General features: G+C 39.8%; 1 protein-coding gene across 1 annotated transcript in view; it reads left to right on the top strand.

The window, feature by feature from the left end:
• The first annotated feature begins 204 nt into the window (after window positions 1-204).
• LOC109927834 (doublecortin domain-containing protein 1-like) overlaps window positions 205-18,816 on the top strand; it is a 395,969-nt gene continuing 377,357 nt past the window's right edge. The window contains exons 1-3 of the mRNA XM_048607351.1: window positions 205-224; window positions 1,065-1,224; window positions 16,963-17,125. Coding sequence (XP_048463308.1) covers window positions 205-224; window positions 1,065-1,224; window positions 16,963-17,125 — 343 coding nt within the window. The remainder of the gene's footprint in view (window positions 225-1,064; window positions 1,225-16,962; window positions 17,126-18,816) is intronic.

The raw sequence follows: 18,816 nt of genomic DNA, 5'->3' as shown, positions 1-18,816 counted from the left end.
AAGAGGTGGCAAGTATTTTGCTACACTTCATTGAGACACTGAATGGGGAATGTGAGACCTTCTCCATTCTAGTAAACTGGCAATTGACTGTGCAGACCATTGGTGAGCTCCAGCATTTATTTTGTTGCCTACTACATCTAACTTTCCATGCAGATTGTCACTCTCCCCATATAGGTGACAAATTATGTGAAGGCCTGAGAGATCATGGCACTGGAGATAACAAGGTATAGAGCTGGATGAACACAGCAGGCCAGGCAGCATCAGAGGAGCAGGAAAGCTGACGTTTTGGGTCGGGACCCTTCTTCAGAAATGGGGGAGGGGAAGAGGGCTCTGCAATAAATAGAGGAGGGATGGTGATGGAAGGTGAATAGTGGAGCTGATAGGTGGAAGAGAAGACGGACAGGTCAAGAAGGCAGGGATGAAGCTAGTAAAGGTGAGTGTAGGTAGGAAGTGGGAGTGGGGGTTGGTCAATGAGGAGGGAAGGGCAGATAGGTGGGAGAGAAGATGGACAGGCCAAGGAGGCAGGGATGGCTGGTCTTGGGATGAGGTCAGAGGTGGGGAGATTTTGAAGCTAGTAAAGTCCACATTGAGACCATTGGGTTGTAGGCTTCCAAGGCAGAATATGGGGCATCTTGTATGGTTCTAACATTTCAAAACTATCTATTGCTCTAAACGTGTACTCCACATCCCTGGAACTATTCTTGTCAAAGATTTCAGCACCATCACAAATATCTTCATATCCTCCCTAAGGTGTGGGCCCAGAATTGGACATAGTACTTCAATTGAGGTCATACTAATGGTCTGTACAGGTTTAACACAACTTCTTTGCTTTTGTGATCCATCGGCCAATTGATGAAGTCTAGGATGCTTTATAAACCATTGTCTCAGCCTATAATGCTACCATCAATGTTACTGTGTTCCAAGTTCTTTAACCAATGATTTATAGAAACCTTCCTGTACATAACAATTCATTTTTTTTTACTGTATTTTAAACACACTTTGCCACTCTTGTATCATACCAATTAGTGTTGTTTCATAACTTGGACTCGTTTCACTTTATACAGGAAGGCACACTCTTCATTATCTTCAAGGCTTCTATCAGGTCACAGAAATAGCAAAGAAAAGCCACTCTTTAAACGTCAGCCATGGATCATAAAAGTGACGGCTTACAAGAACGGGACAAGTGATGTGTCTGCAAAGATAACAGCATCTAGCGTCAAACTGGTAATGGCTAATGCATGAGTTCCTTTATCACACCAGGCACAATAGTACTGAGAACTATTTCTAGTTCCACGTGGTTCTAGTAAGTCGCTTAATAGATTTCATCATTGTTTCAAATTCCTCAACTGTTTCAGAATTTATTGGGCCATAAATTAATGCTCTGAGAATATTAATTGAGGCACTTAGTAGTAGTACAAAGGAGTAGAAGTTGGAACTCAGTGCACTCAGCTGGGCGTTGGGGAATGGACAAAACAAAACCCATTTTTGTGAGCTGGAATCTTGTACTCTAAGAATACCTAATGCAAAATCAACCTAAAGCAGACATCGAGGTGCAGAGCTGGATGAACACAGCAGGCCAAGCAGCATCATGTAGTTCCTGCTATCTCTAAAGCAGACATCTGATTTTATTGCTTGTAAGAGTTTAATGAGAGTTTTATTCCTCAGGTCAAAAGAGACAATTTCACATTTGAACACATGATACTCCATTTATCACATGTTTACCAATTCACTTAAGCTAACTTCTGAGGAAGGGTCACTAGACCTGAAACGTGAACTCTCATTTTTCTTCACAGATGCTGTCAGACCTGCCGAGCTTTCCCAGCAACTTCTGTTTTTGTAAGCTATCTATATCTTTTTGTAACATCCTTATGTCCTTTTAACAACTTACATTCCTACTTACCTTTGTGCCGTTAGCAAATTCAGCAATCATTCCTTCCATCCCTTCATCTAAGTTAATTATATAAATTGTGAATAGCTGAGATCTGAGCACCAGCCCCTGTGGCACATCACTCATTGTATCTTGCCAATTGTAAATCTGCGTTTATGCCTGCTGTCTGCTTCCTGTTAATCAGCTGAGTTTCTCACCATGTCAATATGCTACCTGTATACCATGTGCTTTTCTTTTTCACAATGACCATTACCTTATCAAATGCCTTCTGGAAATGTAAGTACAGTACTTCATCACTTCCCATAGGACATCTTACTTCCTCAAAGAACTCCAATCGATTGTGATTTTCCTTTCGCGCACCGTGTTGGCTCTGCCTGATTGCCTTGAACTGACCCAGGTAGCCTGCTCTATAATTTACTTTGTAATAGCTTCTAGCATTTACCCTGTGGGAGATGTTAAACTAATTGTCCTCTAGATTCACATGTGCCAGCAGCATCTGCGGCAAACATACTCTATGTTCTTCAACTAAATGGCCATGTCTCAATATGTGTATGAAGTAATCCTCAGTCAAGTCAAGTGAGATATCCTTCCCTCAGGTGGTCTTGGCACAGTAAGTGCAAGTGCACCCTCCAATATCAGACTAGGGACTCAAGCATGGTCAGTCAGTTGCTGATCACCTTGATGGGTCATGATCCTCTCCTTATGGGGTGGGGAGCAATGAACATTAAGCACCCCACCACTCTTCTTGGCTCATTACTCGCTGTTGAAGGCTCTTCTTTCCTGCAATGAGACAAAAGAAGTGATTGAATGAGATCAAAGTGGCTGGCACAGCTACTACATCTGATTATACTGGGAATTATGATACAGTGTCCCAAATGAGTGAATAGACTGAACAGAAACTCTGCAGGGTTAGCTGTGTAGGGAGTTGGGTGGGGGGGTGTGCATGGATTGGGTGGGTGAGAGCAAATGAGGGAAGATATTATGTACCATAGTGAGAGTGGCATGCAATGAGCCTTGGTGGGAGCTACGTGCAGTAGAAGAGATAGAATGGGTGAATAGGAGAATAGCCAAGGTCTTTTTCCTGGGATGAGGGAGTCTACAACTAGAGAGCATAGGTTTAAGGTGAGAGGGGAAAGATTTGAAAAGGACCTGAGGGTATCTTTTTCATGTAGAGAATGATGCATGTATAGAACAAATTGCCATACGAAGTGGTAGGTACAATTACAACATTTGAAAGGTGTCTAAATAGGTATATGAATAAGAAGGGTTTATAGGCCACATGCTGGCAAATGGAACCAGATCAGATTGGGATGTCTGGTTAGTGGACGAGTTGGACCGAAGGGTCTGTTTCCATGCTGTATGACTCTTTGACTCTATGAGTGTGAGGTAATAGACAGAAGATAGCGACACTTACCCTCGCAAAGGACAGAGATTATTGATCTCCTTGAGGCATTGCTGGGCATTTCTCCAGATTGTTGAAACAGCACTGATATGGGTGATAACCTCAGATCATGATAGTATGGTCTGATGGTGTGGTCGTCTCCTCTGGTTCTAAGGGAAGAGGATTGCCCCCCTCATTGATAAAACAGAGTACCATGTCTTTTTTTTCCAGTATAATGTGATGCTTCATTTGGAGCTGGTGTACTTGGACACCACCTTTGACCCCTCCAACATGGCATGCTTGGCCATCTCCCAGGGCAGCAGCTGGTGCATAGCAGTCTGGATCTTCTGGGAGGTGATGGTGCTGCTCTTGTTGTAATGGGCCAGGTGGGAAGATGCACCCATGGTGTGGTCAAAGATTTAGTTGACAGATGAGTTCAAGATGTTCAAGGCCTTGGAGGAGATGCCAGTGTTGGGGTGAACCTCCTTCACTTTGCAGATATTAAAGGTGTAACTTTCTTTCTTGGACTTCCTCCTGTCCTTGCTGGCTGTCTGTTCATTACTTTCTTACACACTTCTTGGCAATTTGACCTTTCTTCTCCTTGAGCATGGTGACAGTCAACTGTTCTTCTTGTTCACATGTCTGGGGCAATTCGCATGAACTGTGCAGGGCAGGCCCAGACTGAAAGCACTTGACTGGTTGAATGGCTTGGCTTTAAAGTTAGCACTGGAATCAGGGATCCTGGGAGATGCAGACGGTAGTGAATACTTCCATCTGTGGTGACTGGGAGATCATACTGAACAGGGTGCCACAGAGGTGTGGTGCATAGTTAATGAGGAAAACTTGAGAAGATAGCATGAGAGATCTAACTAGGTCTCATGGAGAGAGGCACAGTCGATTTCTGGTAATATACAGCTCCCAATCTTGATTTCCTGGTAACACCATAGGTAACTAACAGAGCAACCGTTCATGTTCTCCTATTGTCATCCATCATTGTCCTGTATGCTTCAAGATTCAGGTCACAATCCATGTAATTTTGCAGCAATGACTACTAGATTATACTCATTCATTTGTATTTGTGCTCTCAGTTCATATGTTTTGGTTTCTCACATGAAAAATGTTAGTGAGGTCCCGATCCAATTTTGGAATGGCCAGTGATATCTTTGTTAGGACACTCTCTCCCTTTGCAAGCTTGTGCCTGATATTGAAAGTGAGCCTAGGCAAATTTCTACCTTGGTGAATTTGGCTTTTAAGTATTAGATTAGCCTTTTTCGCCCATTGTTGAGTTATTCACAACACATCTTTTCAGTAATCAATTTGACGAATATTTTCACATTGAAAAACATGAAGTTATCTGTCTTGGTGTCTACCCGATGATTCAATTATTCTTGATTTATTGATTCCTCCATTGTTTCTAAGAACAGCTCACTATCTTGCATCTGTTTATGCAATAAAGGGAAGCTACGAACTGAAAGTATTGTGGAAATACATTGAACAAGTTTCTGTCTTTCCTGCCCTCCAGAAGTTAGGAAAAGCATATCACTGCTCAAGGATGCGTGGTGTCAGACAATTGTTTAGAAATAAAGAATGGCAGAGAATGACTAAAAGTTGATCAGGAGGAAGAACTTAGGGTAAAAGAGGAAGCTAGCTGGGAATGTAAACACAGATAGCAAGAGTTTCTATGGTTATCTAAGAAGGAAAAGAATAAATAATGTTGGTCTTTTGGAGAGCTTCGAGAGTTAATTGTAGCTAATTAGGAAATGGGAGATGAATTGCACAAATATTTTGCTTCTGTATCCAGTATAGAGGATACAAAGAAATATTTTCAATAATAGCAGTAAATCAATAAGAGGAAGGGAGAAATAAACTTAATGAAATTACATTCATGAGGGAACTGGTACGGACCAAACTGATTGGAGCTGCAGGATAACAAGTCCCTGAGTCCAAACGGACTTCATATTCAGGTTTTAACATTGGTGGCTAATGAGCCGGTTGAGGAATTTGTGTTAATTTTCCAAAATTTCCTTGTCTCAGAAAAGGTTTCATCACATCATAAACTGCAAATATAACCCCTCAAGAAAGGAGGGAGGCAGAAAACAGGAAAGTTAGTTTGACATTTGTTTTGGGAAGTGTATTAGAAATGATTGTTAAAGCAATTATAGTCACGCTGTCAGAAAACTCAATGGAATCAGGAAAAGTCATCACTGTTTCATCAAAGGGAAACAATGTTTATGCAATTTATTTGAGTTCTTTGAAGGAGTGAAGAAGGCATTTGGTATGCTTGCCCTTACTGCTCAGCGTGTTGAGTATAGGAGTTGGGAAGTCATGTTGCAGCTGTACAGGGCATTGGTTTTTGGAATACTGCGTGCAATTCTGGTCCCCCTGCTTTAGGAAGGATGTTGTAAGACTTGAAAGGATTCAGAAAAGATTTACAAGGATGTTGCCAGGTTTGGAGGGTTTGAGTTATAGGGAGAGGCTGAATAGGCTGGGGCTATTTCCCTGGAGCATAAGAGGCTGGGTGACCTTATAAAAGTTCATAAAATCAGGAGGGGCATGATTAGGATGAATAGCCAAGGCCTTTTCTTGGGGGTGGAGGAGTCCAAAAGCAGAGGGCATAGGTTTAAGGTAAGAGGAGAAAGATTTAAAAGGGACCCAAGGGGCAACATTTTCACGCAGAGGGTGCATGTATGAAATGAGCTGCCAGAGGAAGTGGTGGAGGCTGGTAAAATAACAACATTTAAAAGGCATCTGGATGGGTATATGAATAGGAAGGGTTTAGAGGGATGTGGGCCAAATGCTGGCAAATGGAATTAGATTAATTTAGGATATCTGGTCGCCATGGATGATTTGGACGGAAGGGTCTGTTTCTGTGCTGTACAACTCTTATGACTCTACACTATGAAGGGAATCATATAGACAGCCTGTACTTGAACTTCCAGAAAGCATTTGATAAGATGCCTCATCAAAGGTTATTGTAGAAAATAAAAGGTCATGGATAGAAGCTTTTCTAGCTGGCAGAAACCAAAAAATATGTATAAATGGGTCTTTGCCTGATTGGTAGAATGTGAAATTGGAGTCCGGCAGGGTTTTGTGCTTGGGACTCAACTCTTTTCAATTTACATCAATGACTGAGAGGAGTGAAGGCATGGTAATTAAATTTGCAGATGATACCAAGATAAGTAGGAAATTATGTTGTGAAAAAGACATTAGGAAATTGCAGATGGATATTGATAAGTTGAGTGAGTGGACAAAATTCTGGCACATAATGTTCACTTTGACAGGAAGAATGAAAAAGCAGAATATTAGTTAAACAGAGAAAAACTGTAAATTTCTGAGGTGCAGAGGCATTTAGGTATTCCAGTTCACGAGTCACAAAAATCATTATGCAAGTACAGTACATTATTAAGAATGATAATGGGATGCTCTTCTTTATATGAGTAGAATTGAACATAAATATGAGGAACAAAAACAGAAGGTTCTGAGGAAGGGTCATTGGACCCGAAACATTAACTCTGATTTTTCTTCACAGATGCTGCCAGGCCTGCTGAGCTTTTCCAGCAACTTCTGTTTTTGTTCCTGATTTACAGCATCCACAGTTCTTTTAGTTTTCTTATAAATGTGAGAATATTGTACTTCAGTTATACAGGGTATTGGTAAGATCACATTTTTAACACTGTGTGCACTTTTGGTCTTCGTATTTAAGGAAGGATGTAAATGTATTGGAGATGGTTCAAAGGAAGTTTACTAGACTGATACTTGGAATGAGCAGGTTGTCTTATGAGAATAGGTTGGGCAGTCTAAGCTTGTTCCAACTGGAGTTTAGAGGAGTGAGGGCTGGGGTGACTTTAGTGAAGTGTATAATGGATTGACAAAGTAGACATTGAAAAGATGTTTCCTCTGGTGGGTCAATCCAGAACTATGGAGGGGTCTCTTTAAAAATTAGGAAGTTCTCTCATTCAGGACAAAGATGAGAATAAATTATTTTCCCTGGGAGTATTGTTTGACTTTGGAACTGTCTGCTTCAGAATGCAGTGATGGCAGAATGATTAAATATTTTTATGACAGAAGCAAATAGATTTTTGTTAGGCAAGGGAATCACAGCTTATTGGGGGACAGGGAATGTGGAATTCAAAATGCAAACAAATCAGCCTTGATTCTTTTGAATGGCAGTACAGGCTCAAGAGTCCAAATGATAAACTTCTACTCCTATTTCATAGGGTTTTTTGTTCAGAAAGTCAAAGATTTTGAAAGCAATTTGGCTGTTTCAATAGTGTTATGATTCTTTTGGAATCCAATAACTTTTAAAAAGAAATTTGAACTTCCAAATAATAGCTATAAGAATAACATAACAAGATTTGCGTTTTAAGATATTTACCATAGCAAAAGACTAAATACTCCATTGAGTATGCATTATACTTTAAACCACAGAAAGAAAAACCTTTGTTATTTTATCTCAATTGAACAACACATTTCATTGGTATATGCTACATTGACCTTTAAGTAAATATTTGATTCTTCTGAAACAGACCAAAATGATTTTAAGCTCCTGAGAGTTTACTTTGCATGGCACTTTTCCCTGTGTGGAAATGTTTCAACAAGAAAACTCTTTTAAAATGCTAGTTTCCTGGAAATTTCTCTCCAATTAAAGCAAGGCAAATCTTTCATTCTCATCTTAACTCTTCACGATTTGACCTTTCCAATCCGAACACAAGCTTCCATCAGAATTCCTGAGCAAAGAACCATAGACACTTTTGGCCTATAGTTGCTCTGTTGTAGTTGGTTGGCTCGCCGAGCTGGTTCATTGTTCCGCAGACATTTAATTACCCTGCTGGGTAACATCATCAGTGCAGTCTCTGATGAAGCGCTGTTGTGTTTTCCCGCCTGGTATTTAAATTCTGGTGTCCATTGAGCTGAATTACCTCTCTTCCGCTTTTCCTTTGCAGTGGGGTATATATAGGGTCTTGCTCTATGTGTTTGATGATGTCCTTCTTAGTGGAGAACCAGGCCTCTAAGAATTCCCGTGCTTGTCTCTACTTGGCCTGTCTCAGGATCCTGGTGTTGTCCCAATCAAACTGTGGTTTTCCTTATCCAAGTAGATGGAGATGAGTGAGTACTCCTGTTGAAACATTTCCATACAGGGAAAAGTGCCATGAGAAGTAAACTCTCGGGAGCTTAGAGTCATTTTGGACTGTTTCAGAAGAATCAAGTATTTACTTAAAGGTCAACGTAACATATACTAATGAAATGTGTTGCTCAATTGAGATAACCACCAGTACTCACTCATCTCCATCCACATGGATAAGGAAAACCACCAGTTTGCATGTGACAACACCAGGATCCTGAGGCAGGCCAAGCAAAAACAAGCACGGGAATTCTTAGAGGCCTGGTTCTCCACTAAGAAGGCCATCAACAAACACATAGAGAAAATCTCTATTTATACCACACTGCAAAGGAAAACTGGAAGTGAGGTAATGCAACTCAATGGACACCAGAGTTTAAATACCAGGTGGGAAAACACAACAGTGCTTCATCGGAGGCTGCACTGATGATGTCACCCAGCAGGGTAATGAAATGTCTACGGAACAATGAACCAACTCGGTGAGCCAACCAACCACAACATCCACTACCTGAGCTACAAATCTACTCTAAAACCTCATAGTTGCTCTCTCTCCTTGATTGTAGCGGGCTAACTGATAGTTTTCAAAAATACCTTGGAAATCCTTTCTCTAGCCCATTTCCATGCCAACATGAATCATATGGGCCTTGTATCCAGGTTGAAATGCAGATTAGCTATCCTTGAGAGCGTAACTTTCATTTATTTTGGATCAAAATAGACACTTGAAAGAACAACTGTTTACAATTCTTCATTCTCACCACCTTTTTTTAGCCTTTGAGGATACACAGTCCTGGTTATTAACTTTGCATGCTCTTCATTGTAAATTAACAATCTTCACACACTGCCCTTCCCCAACTTTAATCTCTAACAATAAACCACTCTTGCTTGATATCAGGTCGATTTTAGAACAAGTAACATGACTTTTTGCTTTTTTTTGAATTGTGCCTTTATTTAAAATAAAGGGTTTTAAGGGATATGGGAAAAGGAAATGCGTATTTGAAGACAAAGACATAACAGAGAAAACTATTTTATCTGAAAAAAGTAAAAAAGTCGGCTTGAATAGCTTCATTGAGTTAGTAAAAATAAATTGCTGTAACAATCAGACAATCACAGTGCTGCCCATTAAAACAACTGGGATTAATACACATTACAAATCAAGCTATTGCACATTTTAATGTTTCATCGCAAGAGTAATTTTAAAAGTCTAGTTAATTTAATTTTGGACTTCTGTAACAGTTATTTGTAATCTTTTTTCTGTAATAACTCATGAGAAGAGCCACAAATATGCTTAAGTAACATTACAGGGATGTTACAATATACCTCCGTGGCTGTGTTACCATTGTAAATACCGATATCCCTTTGACATTTACTTGAGAACATGCTTTCTTAGACCAGGAGATTAATGTTCATCTTTGTATTGATGCTTTTTTTGCACTATGCCAGTACCACAAACCTCTACACTGCCAAAAATAAATGCATCATTTGCTATTAATCAGTTTGAAGATCTAAAGTCTTGTCTACTTCAAGCCATAGTGAACCTGGTAAGTTCATCTTTGGTATTGCTACCTCTGGGAGAAAACCCATGTATTGGGAGAACCTACAACATTTGTACCATCAACGGGTGCATTTACACTGCAAACATAGCCTCAACATGTAATGATTTCAGCTTTGCATTGAAATTTACCATGCAGTCAAAGTCAAGAGTTGGGATCTGACCAGATGTTTGAGAGTGAGAACTATGGAAATTCCTTGAAATTGACAGGTATTATAGTGTACATTGAGCTCATTGCTTAACCCATGCCACTGTACTCTTTAAAATGATCTTTGTGTGCAGTCAGCATTAAACATATTGGTTATTGCTGGTCAATATCATGAGTGGCCAGTACCACTTAAAGTTAGTCTGTACTGCTTTAGGATAACCTGTAACCTTCAAAATGGTGGAGGGTGGGTGCACTATTGGAAAATGGAACAATTGCTAGGAGTCTCTGAAGAGAATCTGACCAATGGAGCATATAGAACTGCACAACAGGGGAACAGTGGGCTCCGTGTTACATGAAGAATGTGGAAAAGAGTTGAGATGTTTTCTAGCTGCAGGGATTTAGCAGGGTGGGGAGTAGGGTGTGAAGGGAGCCCACTAAATACACTGTCAATTAGCAGTAAGAGAAGACTGCTGGAGTGATCAATGGCAGGAGCTATGTACAGAGTAAATACACAAAGGTGATTACTTGACTTTAATATTCAATAAAGCATGGTTTCCTCTATACTTTGGGATGTTTATTCATTTGTGGATCTTATTTTCGCATTGTAGCCAAGTAGATGCTGAGTTGCTCAGGTATAGGACGATCGGTGAATGGCAGATCGGGGTTGCGTTTACCAGTACAACACTTGGATTACAGCTTCCCTATCAGCCCAGCCATAAAGGGAATGCCTAGGTTGCTCTTTCCTTCCTCTTCCTCCCATCACCGTTCATATGGTAACCATGTGGACTGTGTTTTCCAATAGTGCACCTGCCCTACTATCACCGTTCATATGGTAATCATGTGGACTGCGTTTTCCAGTAGTGCACCCGCCCTCCTATCACCGTTCATATAGTAATCACGTGGACTGCGTTTTCCAATAGTGCACCCGCCCTCCTATCACCATTCATATGGTAATCATGTGGACTGTGTTTTCCAATAGTGCACCCCCCCTCCTATCACCGTTCATATGGTAATCATGTGGACTGCAGTGGCCAAAGGAGCCAGCTCACCACCAGCTTTCCAAGCAATTACGGACAGCAAAAATGCTGGCCTTACCACTGAATCCCACATTCTATGATTCCTTCTCATGGCCTGTATTCATTGCCCACATCATTTTGTATTCCATGGGAAATGTCTGCTAGTGCATCCATATCTGAGAGTAACTGGTTCCTGCAGAGGTCTCGAAGTCAGCAAAAGAAATCATTTGGCACTTGAGACACAATTCCCTATGCATTTGTAGAATGACACACATTGATAGAAAGCTCCAAGCATTTTTAGAATTGTAGAAATGTGTAGAATTGAAGAAATTAACTACCAATCGTCCTGTAAATGGTTGATAATCCCATTGAATAAGTGGGGTTGGGGGGTGGGAGACAAGGGTTCCTTTCTAATACCGAAAGCATATTTAGCTATGTGAGGTAAAGAAAGAATGTTAGGTGGAACATTAAGCTTCAGAATGATAACATTATGGCTAAATTGGCATTGTATGCTGGTTGACATGATCTGCCAGCTCTGAGTATGTTTGGCAGATGTTTACTGCATGCATGACGACATCTGTGGCAATGTAAGGCTGAATTTTCAATTGCCCATGGGATTGAGTTCAGGTGTGAGTGGGTTGCAAAATTATCCACTTGGACATTGTCCCTGGTTCCTTTGCCTCAACAACGTGTTTAGATTTCAAATGAAGAACGTGGAGGAGGTGGGGTGGAGGTCAGCAATCTACTTGTCTCCAACTATTGGTTTGTTGAGTTTGTTATTAAGAGTTTGGGAAGTGATATTTTACAATTTTCAAATGACCATCACAGGGATCATGGAGGATCTGGGACACATTTGAATTTAGTTGTCAAGAATAGAACGGAGTGGCATTAGTGCACATCAGACAAGTGTGAAAAATTTGTATAAAAGATGGAATTTGAACTCAGTTGTTCACGCAGTAGCACAGAGTTGCCATTATAACAGATGAGAGGCTTGATTTTGTGAGAACAGAGAGTTTGCATTCTTGTGAGAATTGTGAGGCTACTTCTCACCTTGACCTAGCTCTCTGGAGCTCTTCTTCCAGATGGAGGGCTCTTTTGCTCACCACAGATTTGATTGGGACTTTGTAAGACATCAAAATAGCTGCGTAAATCATCATTGGCCCCATACTCTCCCTGGTCATCTATTTTGAAAGGCAATAGTAAGCCCAATTATGGCTGCTGTAGGCCATGCGCCTTCAAATTTATCCATCCATGGATGAATGCTAAATTGTGATTTTCTGATGGCAGGTTGAGATGCAGAGATAAAGTCAGTGGCATTTTTGTGGCATATTGGGCATTTCAGAGGCCCATAGCAGCTTCCTATTTGTAATAAATTTACATTTCATGAATACTCCTTAGTGATTGAAATAGCACCATGGAGGGGGTATCCTGTCACCAAGTCATCCTTTATTTACATGAGCACAGTACATGAACACTGACCATTTAGATTGCAGCTAGTCTGTAGAGTGGGGAGAATCTCTGAGACTCCTATTTATATTTGTCAGCCAGGACTCCCTGATTGGCCCAGGTTACCAGCCCCAATTAGGGATCTCACACTCAATGGATCTACCTGGCCCTCATTCCAATTGTTACAGTGATATACGTTTTGAAATTGTGTTCTACCGTAAAAAAGTCAGCATTGCATGAGAATTTCTTTGCACTCAGGTCACGATCATAAGAATATAAGAGTAAGAGTAGACCATTCAGCCTCTCAAGCATGAACCGCCATTTGAAATCTTGACTCTTCTTCCATTTTACCACATACGCTCATTATCCCTATATCCCTTGATGTCATTAATAACTAGAAAACTATCAATCTCTGACTTGAGCTCACTTAATGAGTGAATATTTACAGCTCTCTGGGGTAGATAATTCCAAAGATCCACTGCTGTCTTAAATGAAGAAATTTCTCCTCATCTCAGTCCTAAATGGTTTGCCTTTTATTCTGACATTGTGTCCCCTGGTTCTAGACCCCACAGCCAGGGATACTATCCTTTCTGAATCTACTTGTGTATCTATTTAAGAATTTGTAAGTTTGTAACTCCAGAGACCACAGGCCCAGACTTCTCAACACCCGTTATAGGACAGTTCACCATAGGCAGTCCCAAGCAGTCTTGTTAGTCTCCCCTCCACTTCCTCTCTGATAAGTATACCCTTTCTTAGACAAGGATCCAAAATTGCACACAATATGCCAGGTGCAGTCTCATCAATGTTCTATATGACTGGAGCAAGACTTCTTTCCCCATTTCTCAAATCCTTTTGTAGTAAAAGCTAAAATTCTGTTTCCATTCCAAATTGCTTGCTATAACTGCATCAGTGACAAATGAACAAATACATTGAAGTCTCTTTGGATATTAACACTTTCCAATCTCTCACAATTCAAGAAGTACTGTGCATACTTAATTCCTCCAATTAAAACAGAGAACCACAAACTTATCCGCATTGTATTCCACCTGCCAAACTCTGGCCCGCTCACTCAGTCTATCAAAATTCTCTTGAAGCCATTTTACATCCTCCTCACAACTCATGTTCCTGCAAATTTTTGAATTATCTGAAAATATTACATTAAGTCACCACATATATATGATTGATAGAGATTGTGAGCCACTGGGAACAAAGTATTGATCTTTGTGGTCCCCCACTGGTCATAGTCTGCCAGCTTGCGAATGATCCTTTATTCCAACTCTCTGCTTTCTGCCTATTAACCAACCCTCAATCCATGTGGTATATTACCTCAATGCCATGCACTTTTATTTGGTTACTAACCTCCTGTGTGGAATTTGACCAAAAGTCTTTTGAAAATCCAAATACACTACTTTCATTAATTCCTATTTTTCGTCTCTGACAGTAACGTTCTCAAAATTCTTTATTGAGGCCAAAACATTGAATATTTTCAAGAAGGAGTTACACATGGTTATTGGGGCTACAGGGATCAAAGGGTAGGGGACACAAAACAGGAACAGGATACTGATTGCATGATCAGTCATGATCATATTGAATAGCGGATCAGGCTTGAAGAGCTGAATGGACTACCCTTGTTTCTATTTTCTATCTTTCTGGATAAAAATAAACCCTATCAGGTTTATCAAATATAGTTACCTCTTTGTGAATCCACACTGGCCCTGCCAATGAGGCAATTATTTCCTTAATGTCCTGTACTCACACCCTTTCTAATAAGTCCTAGAATTTTCTTTAATACTGACGTTAGACAAACAGTCTGTAGTTCTCGGTTTTCTCTCTCACTCTTTTCTTAAGCATTGGGTTGCATTTGCAACCTTTCACTCTCTGCAGGCATCATTACAGAATTAATAGAATTTTGCAAGATGAATACTAATGCATGCAATATCTTTGTAGCCATATCATTCAACACTCATCTGTTCCTCATCAACTTTCAGCTCCATTAATTTATCCAAGACTTCTTTTTTACTAATTTATTTCAGTTCTGCACTCTCACTAGATCCTTGGAATTTAATTATCTCAGGGAGACTTCTTGAAGCTTTTAAAGTGATGTGCTGTTCTCAGCTATGTGCACTTATGGGTAAGGTCAATAATGTTGCTTGTATAACTCTACGGCATGAGAGAGAAAGCAGGCAGATGGACTCTTGCATGAAGGGTCGGAACTGGAAAGGGTGAGTCAGTGGTCAGGGGAGAGTAATGAGTAGGTTCGGGAAATAGAGCAGAAGAGAGTCTTGAGGGGAGGATAAAGGGCATAGGTTGGGGCATGGAAGAGTGATGTAAAAAGTACCTGGTTTCCTGGTTTAGTGATGTGAGGTGGTGAGGACAAGTTAGTCGAGGTAAGAAATCAAGGCATCTAAAAGGTGCTGTCGGAACTGTTGAAGTATATGTTCACCTCATGGTGTTGGATAGCTAAGGTTCTTATATGACTTTGTGTTCACTTGTTCAGAAAAGATTTACAAGGATGCTGTCAGGGTTGCAGGGTTTGAGCTATAGGGAGAAGCTGAATAGACTGGGGCTATTTCCCCTGGAGCGTCGGAGATTGAGGGGTGACCTTTATAGCAGTTTATAAAATCATGAGGGGCATAATTAAGGTAAATAGTCAAGGTCTTTTCCCCATGTCTAGAATAAGCTCCTGGAGGAGTTGGTAGAGACCGGTACAATTACAACATTTAAAAAGGCATTGGGATGCCCACATAAATAGCAAAGGTTTAGAGGGGTACAGGCCAAATGCTGGCAAATGAGACTGGATTAATTTAGGATATCTGGTTGGCATGGGCAAGTTGGACTGAAGAGTCAGTTTTTGTGCTCTACATCTGTATTACTCTACGCCTGTACACCATTGTAATTACCCCCACTGAGATTGCTTTCATCAGTGTTCTTTACAAAGCATAAAAGGAAAGATAAAATGATCCTGCAAGTTCAGTCATGGTGAGTAAAACACTGGGTTTGTCCACAGGCAAGAGCACCTCAACTTCAAGATAGGTATATTGTGTGACCACACCCAGCACAGTCACCTCATATACAAAAGTTGGGAGCGTGAGGGAGCAAAGGTATTGAGTAGAAGTTTGGAGAGATGTGAAGCCTATGGTGTTTACAGGAAGGGCTAGGAGGAAGGGGATCTGGATGTTCAGAGCCTAACTGACAAGTAGAAACAGATGCTGGAAGCCAATGGCACACATTCTTCAATAAAAAATGAATGCAGAAATGCAAAGATTTTTTTCTTCCACAATAAAGAAATTGTCCTTCACTGTCTTGTAGCCATCAAAGCATGGCAACTTTTAGGCCTGACTGTTAACTTAGTTGTCTGACCAAGCCATCCTCAAAAAAATCGTGATGATGCACATGAAATCACACACTGAATTCAATATAAAATGAAATATTTACAAGTGAAAATTAATTTTGAAAAATACCTATGTCACATTTGAGCTCTCAAAACTTCTGCTGGTGGAAATGTAGTTAGGCAGGAAATTTGTGGCTGTGAAACAGAGTCTCCCTGTTGACCAGAAGGATCTTTAATAGGCCACTTATAAATGCAGCTTTGTTAGCTGATGGCATATTTTACCAATGAAACACTTTCCCATGCCACTGAGCATATTTTGCATGCCTCAATATCAAGTTATAATCATGTAGCGAAAAGCAGAAAGAGAGAAAGTAGAAGTAATGAGTAGTTCCAGATACAATGTGGGGAATGCCACACTGTTAACAAAATCTTGACCGTGGAGTTCTTTGGAAATGTTATCCATACAGAAGGGTTGGATTGCCTAATCACCACCAGAAGGATGAACAGAAGAACAAGAGACCAACATTGATGAAAACAATTGAACAACATTAAAAGATTGACTAAACCTGTACTCTTATAATGAGGTCACCCACTGTTGCTTTGATTGGGAAGTTTGGAAGATCCTGGTCACCTACACTGCTTAACATGGCAAGTAGATAACAATAAACTTTACGAGAGCCACAATTTAGGTTTATTCTGCCCTTTTCCCTTAAAGAGGAAATTGAAGATTTAAATGCAGCAATCATCTTATTTTAAAAAGAAAAAAATAATGGGGATGATTTCCTTGGTACATCATTAACATCAAAATTGGAAAATCTTTATAGTATGTTAATTAATTGACTTTGAAATCGAATCAAACTTTTCACTGTAATATCATTATGTGCCATCTTGCTATACTATTTATGTTGATTGACTATTTTGAATTATTAGGAAATAGGTCGATCCTTTGATTGTGATACAAGTGTAATGGAAGCACATCCATGATATCTAATAATCAAGTCTCTTTGTCTCCTGATTTAAAGAAAAGTAATTTGAAGTTTTATTTAGTATTTTATTGATATTGTAATTTCATTTCCACTCTCAGTTACTGGACGCCTGCACTACAAGGCTTGACTTGAACTCGGCTGCAAGAAGAGTATTCCTGGCCAATGGTCGAGAAGCCTTTGAACCGAGGGACATTCCTCATAATGCTGATGTTTACATTTCAACGGGAGAGCCATTCATGGATCCATCCAAAAAGATAAAAGGTACAAGACTGATATAACAAAATGCAGAGCACAACAGTCAGCATCTGTAAAGTCAAAGGTCATGTTAACATTTGAGCTGAAAACCTTTGTTTTTTTAATCTTGACAAACACTGGTGAGCCTTGAGCTTTTTTCCTGTGTTTTTCTTTTTTCAGATCTTCAACGTTGACAGTTTCTTTTTATCTTTTTATTTAAAATGTACAGATGACTGCACTTAAACTATGGTAGCAATTTTTAATCTGCATACTGTCAGAACGACGTTGACCATCACTGGCTTACTCTTGCAAAATGACCACTTATAAATGAGACTCATTTTTGACCCTGAGACCTTTTGTGGTTGAAAGACAAAAGCCATACTCAATTTTAGAGCACACATTATTTATTGACATTTGTGGATAATTTTATGTGAATTTAAATAGATCAAAGAAGTACTCTGGTTGCAGCAGAGTAAAATACACCAGGGAGGATTCTGAATTTTGATTTTATATGGTACTTAGGCTAAACTACTCATTACTCAAAACAGATGCAAGAATTGTACATATGCACTTTCCAGTAGAGTTAAGTAGAAAGCTGTATGAGTACCATGTGTACTTACAGTGGAGATGAGCTTGTATTTGTCCCTCTACAATTCTAACACAGATGTATACTTTTAAAAATTATTACTCCTGAAGGTTTTCAATTGAAAGTTGCAAACCATATCTCTCTGGTTAGCATGACCAATCAGGTTATGCTTGTGCTCCTTTTAAGTCCAGTTTGTTGTGAACTGCGACAAAGATTTTAAGAGCATTTATTTTAAACAATTAAACACTGCTGCATTAATTTGCTATCTGACATGAACAGTGGATGTCTTCTGGAGCCAATAGCATGTTTTTTAATAGAATATGCTTACTGCTTAGTACTGCAAAGTACAGCATTCAGAGCTTTGTTTTTGAAAATCAGTAAAACTGATTTGCTTTCAGATCTTAAATGTAGAAATCCATTCTAAAATACACTGTCAAAATCTTTGCTTTGCACTTACTGTCCAGTATAGACATGATGGGCTGAATGGTTTCCTTTTCCATTGCAACCCACAAAGGTTTTATAATTCTCAGTGCTTTATGAGCTACCATCATAAAGCATTAACATCTCCTGGTGGACTAATTTTACTTCACAAATTACACTTTGTAGATTCCTAGCATGTTACACTATCAACCTTTGCTAAATTAAAAGGCATTTTACTATTTAACATTTTAAAAGAGTTTGCAATAGAAATTTTAAAAAAAATCCAATTGTGAAATTTTGGCTGAAGTACAATTAGTCGCCATAGAGTTTAGAAGATGAATGTTGAAAAGAAAGTCTAGGCTTGATAATCCCTGCATTGCGAAAGCTACTGCAAGTGTTCCAGCTGCACTTTCCCTTTTAATAGACTAAACTGGGAGGACAGACTTTATGCTTTGTTTGTGTTTCTTTTGGCTGTATTTCATGGCGACATGCACTGCTGTTCTTTCAGCACCAAAATGTTGGCACGCAATGCTGAAATTTCATCCCAACTCTTGCTGGATCAGCAAGCTTAACCCACAGAAATCTGGTGCTCTGTTATTGCTTTTGACTGATAATCAATCTTGGTGCTGCTCGACAGTTGTCGCTGGGACACAGACTAGAGCAGGTGGCAGATGGGCTTGTCACCAGAGAACAGAGATAGAAGGTATACTAA

This window comes from Rhincodon typus, chromosome 17 (assembly GCF_021869965.1).
Source record: "Rhincodon typus isolate 14 chromosome 17, sRhiTyp1.1, whole genome shotgun sequence".
Classification (NCBI taxonomy): Eukaryota; Metazoa; Chordata; class Chondrichthyes; order Orectolobiformes; family Rhincodontidae; genus Rhincodon; species Rhincodon typus.
Note: the sequence above shows the minus strand (reverse complement) of the source record. Positions and strands in the feature narration are given on the sequence as shown.